Source organism: Symphodus melops (genome assembly GCF_947650265.1).
Source record: "Symphodus melops genome assembly, chromosome: 20".
NCBI lineage: Eukaryota > Metazoa > Chordata > Actinopteri > Labriformes > Labridae > Symphodus > Symphodus melops.
This window is the reverse complement of record NC_136710.1, coordinates 8,337,236-8,350,365: the sequence shown is the minus strand read 5'-3', so window position 1 is coordinate 8,350,365 and position 13,130 is coordinate 8,337,236. Positions and strand designations below refer to the sequence as shown.

Below are 13,130 nucleotides of genomic sequence, written 5' to 3'. Positions count from 1 at the left end.
TCATTAGCATACTGTATGTCATGTTATCCTCAGCGCTGGAGACACAGATTGGATGAAAATGACACTGCTGTTTTCTTGTGTTTTCTGGACGGAGGAAAAATCTCGAACCGCTCGTCGCCAGCGGGTTGGAATGTACTCTGGTGATTACACATTCACTCCAAGTTAGTGATAAACAGCCACGTCTCTCTGAGTGTTTCCATTCCTGTCTTGCTCATCTGAAGAGACTGAGCACGAGGTTAGAGCGGTCTTGTCAAAGCACTGTGTATAATTAAACACTTTGATCTGTATGCAGAAACCGGCGTGTATCGTGGGTTGTCACTGCATGCTTTGACTCAAAGGACTATTTATAATTGAACACTGGAAGCAAATCGCTCTCTTCGGAATGAATTGATGTGATGTTCAATTATAGTGTATCATGGCAATTCATCCTATGCTTCATGTCAATGTGGGAGGAATGCATTACCAATTTATTTTGCGAGGAGAACGACCACATAGGCACTGCATTGGTAGATTTCGGTAGAGACAATTAAATCTGCATCTGTGAGCACTTCCTTACAACGCTGGAGCCCAACCTTGGGTAAGTGTGCAGCTTGCTCCAGTGAAAATGAATGGCAGACGTGCTTAAGCTCTACAGCCACTACGTTATCCCGCTATCACTTCCAAACATATGGTGTACATCCTTGGAATCAGTCATAGAGACCTGAACAGCCAGCTTCCTTTAATTAGCCAGTGCATTTTTGTCAACTGGAGGTGAGGGAAAAAAAATTAGATTCATGTAAAAATGTAGATACTTTTCTTTAAACATTTTAAATCGATTCATAACTTCCACAAAAATGCATCTTTTTAAAAAATTATTATTATTTATTAAGTAATTATTATTTATTTTTTTTTTGGGGGGGGGGCTAATCAGCAACTTCCTGCTAAGTGGATAGCTAGCTCTAGCAATGCACATAAACTACTCAGATTACTCAAAGCATGTATCTGTTTTAGTTGGAATAGGGAGATACTGTCATTAGATGAAGAATGAAAAGTGTCCAACAACCTGTGACCCAGTCGAGTATCGTCCCGGTGCACGGGAGGCGGTGCCTTTTCCTGAGCCGATGGAGCTGTCCACACTTTTGCCACTGCAGCAGTGAGTACGGAGGCATTTTCCGTACTCTTTACGCACCTTTGGAATCCAAGCAAAGGGTCAGAAAGGGCTCATGCATTTGAGCAAAAAGACCAAATCCAAGGATTATCTCCTTGCACTTCACTATTGCGGCAAAAAAAAGGACAAGTGAAGGGAGACAGCACCAGCAGACATCAGTAATCATCCCCTGCAGTCAATGATCACTTGTGCACTACAGTATGTTAAGGCTGGGTGTAAACATCTGAGCAGCTGCTGTCTGACTGTTCCTTTGTTTAGTTTGTGTAATTCATTGCTAAATAAATGTCCAAGAAACTAAGATGATATAACATTTTTTTCAAAATTGATTTCCAGTCTTTAACACAATTACATGCACATGCATTCTAGGGAGCTATTGTGTTGTGCTTTAAATGATATGTGCTAATCTCTATGCTGTATAATATACCTTCTTCTGCAGCACACAGTGGAAGATGAAGATAAACATTCCCTGCAGGGAGTTGAAGATGGTGAACAGGTAGGCCATGACCACCGTGCTCTCGTTGACATACATGAGACCAAAGGCCCAGGTCAGGCCCAGCAGGCATAGCAAGGCTATGGCCCCAATCACCCATGATCTGGAACACACAAACAAGAGACTTTGAAAACAACTGACAAAGTTACTCAACTTCAAAAATAAAATGCTTCACTACTACAGAAGAAATGATGAAACATGTAATGTGTAAAAACGTCATAAACAATCAGTGCAGGGAATTCTCTCGACCGGTTTTCCTCTGAGAGGGGAAAGAGTCCCAAAACAAATGAAAAGAAAAAAAAAAGGAATGACTATGGATTTAATCTGCATTTTTCTTCAGTTACCGCTTCCTTTTCTTATTTGAACTCTTCAAGTGATGCCTCCTTTTGAAGTCATAAATTATAATAAACTGCTGAATCATATATAAGGTAATGGAGGTGTGTATAAATTTAGGTGGGAACAAATGTGGCGTTTTCATCAGGGAAGTGTTTACACGACTACATTAAGTTTGGTTCGCAGTGCCTGAAGATTTGGAAAAGTGTTGTATAAACTCTAACTCGAGCTGAAAAGGTTGAATGGAGATAAATGCTCCGGAGAGCGCAGAGTCTATTAAGAATGAACGGCTCCGTCTTCATTGCAGGCGCACACTGCACAGACAAGTGGCATTTTTCTTTCTTCACCTGCACCCTTTTGGTATTTTGGTGACTTCCTCGGCATAGCAGAAGGCGAGGTGGAGTCGAGATTAATATCTGCTTCTTGCTAGCATCTGTCAACCACAAAAGCCTGCACGTGAGAATACCTTCGAGTTGAGTCGATTAAATGCTTCAAGGGCCGTCAGAGGAAGGCACTTATATTTCCCTTCTGTGGACAGAAGAGGTCAACCTGCAGCTGGCAAGCTAAGTACAGTAAACTTCTTCATAGAGTATCTCTTGCAAACTCATTATTTCGTGTTTTTTCAATTTCAATTTCTCTGTAGTTTATAGCAATACCTACAAAAGCTTATGTAAAGCATGTAAAGTAGTGACATATGAGATTTCCCATAGGAGGGACTTATGTTCCTCCCTTGCTGGCCCATTTGAGTCGGTGTATATCTTCACCTGTTGAGCATTGGTTGAAGTGAGATGCCAACATATGAACGTTTTTACAATATATTCTATTTTACTGTATATATGCGTATTTCTATATAGAGTGCTTATGTTTATTGCATGGCCTTGTGGAACATTCTTTACATTTCACTGCACATCTGTGGGAGTATGTGACAAATAACGATCTTGAATCTTTTGCCACCGTCCTTTTAACTCGCTGGACAACGTGATGTGAGGCACACCAATGGCTTTCAATTTTTTTCTGAGCAGAAGCGCCACATAAGTCAATCTTCCGTCACTCAAAGAATCGCTTCCATTTTCCATCTCTGTTGGCTGGAGCAATCTTCTAAACAGGAAGTCATCAGAGTTACTCGTATTACTAAGGAAGATATTATTAGGTCACGTCCATTTTTGAAACAACTACCATTTCAAATAGTTGCATCTTTTCTAAAATTTCAATTTCCATATTAGCATTGCAATGTTTACTTTAACCTTTCCCTTGCTGTCTCTTAATGCATACTCAATAACAGCAGAATGTTTCCAGGTTGTTAAGGCTTTTCATTGTCTCTCTTACTCTTCGGTCTTTTCCTGTCACCTCTGGTTGAGAATCTTTGCACTCCACTTACATTCATAAAGTGAGTGCTCTGATGTGTAGATTGGATGTAGAATTCAACAGACAAATGTGGTTGCCATATTCACACTGAATCACTTAGATTTCTTTACAGTGCACTTTGAAGATCCAGGTCGGTGCGATTGAATACTAATCTGACTTGTCACATCCGTAGGCTATGTATATCTAAGACAGGAGTGCTGTGTGCACATTAATGTGTCCGTCTTCAACATGACGGAGTACTTTACCATAAGACATTTGAATAATTCAGAGGGTCTGGTAGATGGACTTGAGGAGTGGTGAAAGATGGCATTATGGGGGAAAATGGCCCTTTTTTGTTTTGCCTTACTTGATCTCTGGTTCATAATCCTGATAGCTAAGCAACATGAACAAAACAACAAAAAGAAAACAGGCAGAAATAAATTAAATCACAGAACAATGGGATGAATGTGTGTAATCCAAAATGTGAAGCCATACAGAAAATGTGCACATTTAGACATTAAGAGGTAAACAATACACAAGGAAGGACAGAACATGGGGTTATTTTGGCAGAGAAGATTTCGGCTGCATTCACAGCCTCCACATTCAAACGTTGGGACGACACAACACATTTCTGGAAGGGGTTGAGTCACAGGTAACTATAATTATTCCAGTATACACAAATATCTAGCTCCTCTCATAAATGCTGGCAGACCTTCACATTTAAGCCTTCATAAATGGGCCAGGTGTGCAGAAAAATAAATGATTTATGAATTCACCCAGGCACCCATTAAACATAATTTTCCCCGAGCTGTCTTAATGACCTGATGGTAGAGGTACTTCATCAAGGCGATTGCCCCCGGAATGGACACAGAAACACAAGCAGTGAGCACAAAGGGAACTAAATATTGTCCTCAAACTTGTGTCAAGTTTTTGTTCGAAAATCGAGGCAGATAGAGACTCCAGAGGTCATAAGAAACGCATCCAGTACGACAGGATATGAGGAGGCTGTGACTCATATCGGGCAGGGCTTATCTTCTTCTGGAGTTATCAGATAAATATGGGCATGCATTTGAGAGCGGCATGGAAGGAGCCTTGAGGCACTAACTTCTGAAGCTGCATAACAGTCACTGAAAAGCAGAACAGATCTGTTAGAAAGACAGAGGGGGGCACTTCAGTTGAGGTTTTATCCCGTCTGGACGATTCCTGCTTGAAATCTACTTCAATAATAAAAGTTAAAGAATCTCTCAGTTCAGATTTCTGGCATCCAAAATGTAGACTCTTTCCATCCTTTTCTGTCTATCTTTATTTGTGTAACACCAGTTCATAACAAATGTAATCTCCAGAAAAAAAAAAGAGTAGTTTGAGCCCTCACTCTTTATTCTATTATTTACAGACACCCAACATTCATCCAGAATGTGTGCAGCAAGGAATATTCTTTAGGTCATATGTCTATATGAACACTTTCCTTCCATATTGGCTGCAGCCGACTACTTACAGGCTTTGAGAGCTCTAAAAAAAGAACTAGAGAAGTAATCGTTAGGAAGAAACACCCAAAATGGGCCAATCAAAGCAGAGAACTGCTTCAGACTACGGCATCAAATTACCACCAATTTCCTTCCGAGCGGCTTCATTTGCAGAGGTGCCATTCCTCGCAATGTCACAGATCATTTATGTATGAGATTGCTATAGGTCAATTCAGCCGGCTTTCAATCTGCATGAAGTCATGTACAGGCTGTTTCTGAGAGGAAGCGAGAAAGGGCTCTGATCTATCACACATGGTGTCAATCATTCAACCAAAGGTGTTCTTAAAATGCTAATCACCTCCAAAGAGTTTTGAGACATCAATAGTGTAAAATTTGATGCAGTTAGAGACCGTCTTTATCTTTAACAGGATTCTGATTTGAATTTTATATTTGATGTTTTTTTTTTTTTTTAAATCAGTTTTGGTATGAAGCTGTGCCAGAGAAATGTTCATCTTTAATCCATCACTTTCTAAATAAGTCGCTATCAGAAGCCAGTTTGGTATTTAGAGTCGCTATGATAAAAAGTCACGTTTTTATCTGTGAATCACAGCACAGTGGCAGCTGCTGTCTCCATTATAGGGGTGAGGAGGGAAGAAAACACATCAAACACAATATCAATTCTACTCTACACCCTTTACTGAGAAATGTAGCATCTTACCAGTGCCATTCTACAATAATACATCCATCATAATAACGGTAGCTAAAATGAAGAAGGAGGGAGGGTGGGAAATGGAAGATGATGAAAAAAAAAAACAGAAAGATGTTAAAGACAAACACAGCACAAGATATATATATATATATATAGATATAGATATAGATATATAAAGAAAGGCTGGAATGCTAATCAAAAAAGAAAAAGCACAAGAAAAAAAAAAAAAAAAACGTGAAAGAGACATGAAACATTCATGTAAAAACAAAGCAGTGTGATGAAACCAGAACAGAAAAAGTGACATCAGAACATAAATGGGAACTGAATTGCAGAAAGATAAGACACAAGAAGACACACCTCATTAAACTAAGCTTGAAGAACTTAATTAACCTGTGGTATCGACAACATCAAACCATTTCACCTTGATAACTCCCAAGAAATCCCAAAATGAAAAGAAGAGAAAGAAGTCAGCGCTAAATCATCTGCTGTGATGTTTGGATGACAGTTTTATTTCAGCTCATGTGAAAAACTGCAAACAAAAAAAAGGCTTTATTCCTCCTACATGCCATTTAAATCTCGTTTATGATGAAACAAAAGCAACAGTTCAAACCAAACAGCCAAACGCTGAAGCTAGTTTTCTTCTTTTCATGTGCTCGAGCGGCGTCGTGTTGAGTAATGGTCTTTGAATTTAAAAACTGTGTCAGATGAATGAGAGCTGACAGAAGCAGTGCAGCTTCACATTAGTTTCCAGTGGTCATCTGAAACACTGCAGACTGTTTGGAAAGTCAGTAAGAGTCGGGGTCAGGCGGTCAGCTCTCAGCTACATTATGGGAGGCCGGTGTAATACATCATATGACACTGAGAACACCGGCAGTCGATATTTTGCTGCAGAACAAACTACACAATGTATCTTTGCTAGCAGAGATGGGTATTATATATAAATTGACATAACGATGTTGACCAGATTTACAGCAATCTGCTAAAGAAAACCAGCAACTATAGACTTTAGGAAAACTAACTGCAGTATAAATGTTGCGTTTCTACATCAGCACACATTTTAAATATAAACCTTCTACAGTATTTAGGATTTTTACTTTGTTTGTAGTTTAGAGTTTACAAAGTCTAGAGAATCTTTTTCTGCTCTCAGTAGCAACATTTAAGCTAGCAAGCCAGTCAAGCGGCTAAAGGTGGTTTGTTTGTTTGAACCTCAAAGGTCGGACTATTCACTGTGTAGGTTTACATTTTGGTCACGTGTCAGTTTGTGCATACTGTGGGGTTTAGGGAGGATGTGCCTAAATGACTGACACACTCGTAGCAGGTCTGCTGTTGGTCAGAACCCCCCTTTGAGCAAAATTATAACATTGTTTCATGGGTTAGAAATGGTATCTGACAAGAGCATGTGTTTAAAAATGTAAGGGTCATCTAAATAGACACGTATGTTACTATTCTATTGACAATTCTATGACTTTGGGAGTTGACTGCAATGTGAGCACAGGTCCTACTTTTGGTCTTTCTCATGGCAGCAGCACTTAAACAACCCCGGTTTTGCTCAATAGCCTCCTGCGAAGAATCTGTGATGGAAAAATACATCAGCAAGGTGCGGTGTGACGCAGCGCAGCTAAAGCCGGCAATATCATGCTTGCAGAAGATTGTTTTTTTTTTTCTGTATCACTGTGTGGAGAGAAACAGGGCAGACAGGATCACTGTGCAGAGATACGACCTCTGATGTGATGGCACAACAAAAAAACAGCCAGATCGTCGGCCATAAAGGAGACTAATGTGTCCAGAGTGGCTCCAAAAGAAGAAAAAAAATAACCTGGCAGACAGCAAAAACAGAGCAGAGACCCTTATCCATCATAGCAAACAGGCAGCAAAACAACTTTACACCATCTGTTGAAGGAGTGTCCCTGACACCAGGTAGCCGGGGCTTACGTCAAAAGCAATGACAGAAAAAGCTGTGTCATCCTTCAATGGTAAAGAACATATACTTTACTTTAAAAAAAAAAATGTATACAGTGCCAGACTGGGTCTCAAGAGTGTAATGTATGGATAATTAAATAAATACCTGGAGCTTTAACGCTACACTAATCAATATTTTAAAATCTAATATTGATCACATGTCTACTTGTGTGTAAAAGGTTCACTCAGAGCCCCTCCCCTTCTGAGACGAGATCGGGAGATACACCACGATACAGACAAAATGAAACAAAACAAAACAGTCGATTGTCCCCTTTGGCCAAATTGTTCTTGGACTCAGGTGCCTCCCAAATTGAGCTTCTTCTGTAGAAACACCAAAAACAAAAATAAAAGCAATAAAATCAACTGACATTTTACAAAAAGGTTTAAAAAAAGAAAAAGAAAAGATGCATGGAAAATGTTAAAAGGACTGACACTATTTGCAACACTGTTCATTAGCCCTCCTTATAATTGTTATAGGAAAATTTTAATAAAACAGATCTTGCCTCTTTTAAATGATGCAGTGGAGCTTCATGTACTAGCACACTTTGCTCTTACAAATATCGTGCTTATAGGTGTATTCGCCTTCACATTCATACAGACTTTTTTTTTTCCTTAACAGTTGTTTAAATCATTAATGTTTATCTAGCTTTCCTCACTTTTACGTGCACTCTGAGAAAAGTTTGCATCTTGAGTTGTATCGCCTGTCTCGTCCCTTCAGGTTTCATAGTATCTGTAAGAAGCCAGGCACAGGCAGATAAACCCACATGGAACATTATGAATATTCATCGTCGGCATGTTGACACCCAGATAACACCAGGTCAGGTCTGTCAGATTGTCCCCTGGCCTTTCCCCGCTCACAGACATCAACAATCTTCAGATAATGACGGCGACGTAACAGCATATCTGTTTGATTCTAACCCTGCCTGACACAACCTTTCAGCATAATGGGAGGTGCTTACCTTTTGCAGGCTCCGACTCCCAGACCCCTTGGGTTGGCTGTTCACAACCTTAAGTACTTCTAATGAGGTTTTCAAAATATCAAAGAGGAAGGCGAGACAGAGTGAAAAGCTCGGGAACACTTGTGTGAATAAAGACAGCCAATCTGAAATGTTGCTGTTTTTAGCAGGCGTTCATTAAAGCTTCTATGAGGAGTTTTTGAGCTGGTTATTAAACAGAGTGAAATGAATATTGAAACTCTATATGAGCTGCATAAGCAAACAATATCATCAGGGACACGACTAATGATTTCTATAATGCTATTAACAAAGTTTACATTCACTGCAGGAGGGAAGACGCCAGACAGATCGATAGATAGTTAACGGTATAATTTTTTTTAAACCACATATAAAGATTAACTGTGAGTGAAACATTTGAATATTAAAGGACAACCAGATGACATCTGTTGTGAAAAAGCACTTTGTTCACAAATACAGGACAAAATTCAGCGAGATAAGTGGTACAACTTTTGTCAACCGGGGCACAAGAAACATGTACAAACATGTCCAGTAGCTCTAAAGTGGAGGAAACAGGAGGCTCAACCTGAGTCACACCAGACAACTCAGCTGGGTTTTTTTCACTGATTTTCAAACATTCTTTCCATCTGCAACAAAAAACGTCAGTGCCGGAGCTATTTCTGGACGGCTTTAATGGATATCTGGGTGATCTGAGTGCTCTTACTTGATGTTGTCCAGGCAACCGGAGTCTGGTTTCAAGATGGCCGTGTGATGGAACATCTTGTAGAGAGCGATGCCCAGGAAGATCACGTTGAGCTGAGATTTAGAGAGAGAGAGAGAGAGAGAGAGAGAGAAAGGGGATAAAGATTTCATGTCGCAGCCCCGTTCAGTTAAAATCAGAGCACTTTGTTGCACAAAGCTGGAACGCCCCAGCCCCAGACTTGGTTTCCCACTTTGCCAAACAGAGCGCAAAATCCTGTGGAACCTCTGTGGCACTACGGCAGACTAAACAGGGGGGAACGGTGAGACAAGACAGCTGCATTTTTGTATGAGGGAGCCTTTCCATCTGACTTAGTCACACTTGTCTCATCATATTCACACTTAGAGACAACCACAGGGAATAACTGCCATCGCTGCCGCCGCTGCTACTGCTGCACTCCTATTTCTTGAACAGTGTCTATATCTTGAAAAAAGAAATATATACTTGGCATTGCTTGAAATTTCCACTTGAAAAACTTTCAGTATCTCTCACATTGTGCTTGGAGCTATTTCACAAGCAAATAGAGGAAGGGTTTAATTTTATTCACACTGTGATGAGCCCCTTTCTTGCTGTAAAATGGGACACTTTTGTATTCACCCTCCTGCTCTGTGCAGGAGTTCCTCAAGTATTTTCAAAATAATAGTTTCTCTAAATACCAGATTTCTTCATATCATTTTTTTATAATATATATATATATATATATATATATATATATATATATATATATATATATATATATATATATATATATCTGGCTGAGAATCAAACACAGAATTTCGAGCAAATTCTTGTTGAGTTGAACTTTAGCAGCTGTATTTGCCAAACATATTTAAATAAACCAGGCAAAAAAATGGTCTATATTATACTGCGTGAAAAAAACCCAAAATATTGGCACATCCTTTTTTTTTAGCCAAATCTGGTTACAAAATGCTGCCCTTTACATAATGATTCCTCAACAAATAACAGTCCTTAGTGCACTTTCTGTACTGCAGCTTAGAGGTGACATTTAGCTAATCTGACAGTATTTGAAGAGCTAATCGTGCACAATAGCAAATAACAAAGGGATAGAATCTGACTCCTAAGCCAATTTTCTCACATAGATATTCTCATTTTTTACAATCTAAGAAATACAGGGTTGAGTCAGGAGTCACAGACAGATGTGTTTTAAATGTTCACACTCAGGTAGCGCTACATCATGCTAATAATCCACGTGTATGTTATGGTGGTTTTTGTTATTTTATCTCTGTTCTGTTTGTGTCTTTTTTCCCCCACCTGGTTCTGGATCAGTCCTGAGTCAAGACATCTGAAGTCAGAGCTCATGTGTTCGGCCTCTCACACAGGGTTTTTGTGTTAGCGTTAGCTGCTCTTAGCGGCCCCAAATTTCAAATTTCCCCCATTGGGGCATCAATAAAGATTATCTTTATCTTTTTTCTTTTACACCCTTCTTTTGAAGTCAAACATTTATACACAATCATCCGTTCGATAAAGTAGACGGGATTAAGTTCTGCTCGACAAAATATTGTCTTTCTTAAGGGTATAAATCTTGATTTACTGTTTCTGAGTATTCATTATGATGCTGACTGATAACTTTGAAAATCAGGGGCACATCATTTATGCCAAAGCAATATTTATAGCTTGGCGTTAGCTTAAAGGCTAAAGATAAACAGCACTCTGACACCAGATTTAGAGCAGTTAGATCAATAAATTAGCTCCTCAAAAAAATAAAAAAAAGAGCTGTCCTAGTTGGGAATGAGTCAGAAAGGGTGTGTGTGTGTGTGAGTCCTGCTTCATATTGCTTGTGTATCAGTGTTCCAGTGAGGAGAAGCGGCAAGGGAAAAAAAAAAAAGGTAGTGGAGTTGGAACAGGAACAAAATCAATCATAATCGCAGTGCGGATTACTCCAACACTGCATACTGAGCAGAGTTCACTCTCTTTCTCTCCGTTTCTCACTAACCCCTCTACTACATCCCCCCCTCCCACCCCCCCACCCTAAAATTGTCTCAGCCTGTGACTGCAGCGCAGGGTGACAAACTGCAATATATTCTCTACACCCCTCATTCGTTTCTCTGGATGGCTCTGTGCCTGCGGTGGCGTATATGCTCAACAGGGCGGGGGGAAAAGAAGGGAGGATAGAGGCTGGAAAAAAAAAAGAAGAAGGGGATCTCGGCGGAGCATTTAAGCGCCCGACCCGCAGGCTAAGTAGGGTTAATGAGGAAAGTCGAAGAGGGGGTGGGGTGCGGGAGAGGGGAGGTGTCATGCTTACCATAATTATCAAGGTTGCTGGTCCTATGAAACTCCAAATGAAGTAGGTGTCCAGGCGAAGCCAGCAACTGCAATGAAAGAGAAAGAAGGAGTGAGGTGAGGGGCGAGAGAGACAGACAGAGAGAGAGAGAGATTTGAGGTTATGGCTTTATACTCCTCCTCAGAGGATATACATCAAGAAGGAGGCAGAAGTGACACAGAGGAATAGGCTCTTCAAAACACATATCGCCGCAAGGGGTTTAAAGAATTATGACCAACAGTAAGGATTTGGTGGAAAAGGGGGGTTGTCGCGTCAGCGGCAGCAACAATAATGGACTCTCATGAGCAGAACAGTTTCTGAACAGTCATAACTGTTTGCCCGATGCACATGTTGGATGGTCTGCCCGGCGTGTTCTTATTTACAAGACTACCATAAGAAGACTAGGTGTGCTTCTTTGGTCCCTTCAAACCTACATTACAATGAAGGGAACAGAGGATCAAATCTTTGTCCCGAGGACCTTTTAATAATTCTTATATGAGAAGTGAACTCGGGGAAAGAACGTTTAAGTTTGCTGCTCCCTTTGCCCGGACTGAATTACAAAAACTGGCCTCGTTGGATGTTTCACAAGGATTTAAAATTAGTTGGAGGCCAGCATGTCTGATGTAGATGTTCCGCCTGATGTATTTCCATTTATGGTTGACTTTGTCAAACATATGCTGGTTTACACTTATGTATTTCACGTCATGTATCTTGTCTTACGTGGGCACTCGCACACTTTTTATCGTTCAGCCACCTGTCTTGGCCACAGACAGAATATAACATGGACGTTCTCGTGAAACGATAAAGGTTTAAGGAAATAAAATACATGTTATCAAACGCGTCTTAAAGTCTGAGAGTTTAAAGAGTAAGCAGAGTTTCAATCATTTCTTATTCGATTTGTCTGCTTAAGGTCTCAAATCACCATTACAGATGATCATTTATGGATGATTCAATTAGTCCACAATTGAACCATAATTGCATCACTCCAAAGGAATCAGACTGACCTTGACCCCGACAGACGCACAGATGTCTCTCATGTTCATGTTAGCTGTGATGACATTGCAGCCCTCTTATAATGAAGTCAATAATTGAATAACATGATATCATGACCCAACGTTTCATGTCAAAACATTACAGAGTCTCGGTTCTTTCTTTTCTATGTGAGGCTAAATGTAGATCATGAGCAGCAGCGTTGGTTGGTGGAAGGTGACAAAGCTCCTTTGAAATGGCAAAAGAAAGAAAAATAACTTGATTCATGACCTGTGGTTGAATTATTAATCTTTTAATCTCCCCTGCCGCAGTAGATAGACGCCTCCATTTTTGGCCACTGGAAAATTACAGTTCAAGCAGGCACATTGTCATTCAGACTGACAGGGAGAGGAAAATGGAAGTGGCAGAGAATTAGCTGTAATTCAATAGCATTTTAAGGCAATTTGAAGCACATAAGGCACTCAACAGGAACAAAAGCTCAGCTGAAGTGAAAAGTGCAGACAAAATACAAGTCTGAAAAATAAGGCACAACGCTTTGAACTGTGCTTGTGCAATGCCCTTTTTTCATAAAGCTTTCCTGAGTCAATGTAGATGTAAATATATTACCTCAGAAAAAAACAATAACTCACGGTATGATTAAAGCTTTTCTGGCCTTTCTTTGAGGATACAAAATGAGGCATCTTTACTTTTTAAACACTCAA

General features: G+C 40.0%; 1 protein-coding gene across 8 annotated transcripts in view; it reads right to left on the bottom strand.

Moving 5' to 3' along the window:
- Positions 1–13,130, bottom strand: part of LOC306841548 (adhesion G protein-coupled receptor L3) — a 224,998-nt gene that overhangs the window by 10,788 nt on the left and 201,080 nt on the right. For all 8 annotated transcript variants that reach the window (XM_079371495.1, XM_079371497.1, XM_079371499.1 and 5 more), the window contains 4 exons: positions 11,422–11,488; positions 9,123–9,214; positions 1,572–1,740; positions 1,043–1,168 (listed from right to left, as the gene is read on the bottom strand). In XM_079371495.1, coding sequence (XP_079227621.1) covers positions 1,043–1,168; positions 1,572–1,740; positions 9,123–9,214; positions 11,422–11,488 — 454 coding nt within the window. The remainder of the gene's footprint in view (positions 1–1,042; positions 1,169–1,571; positions 1,741–9,122; positions 9,215–11,421; positions 11,489–13,130) is intronic.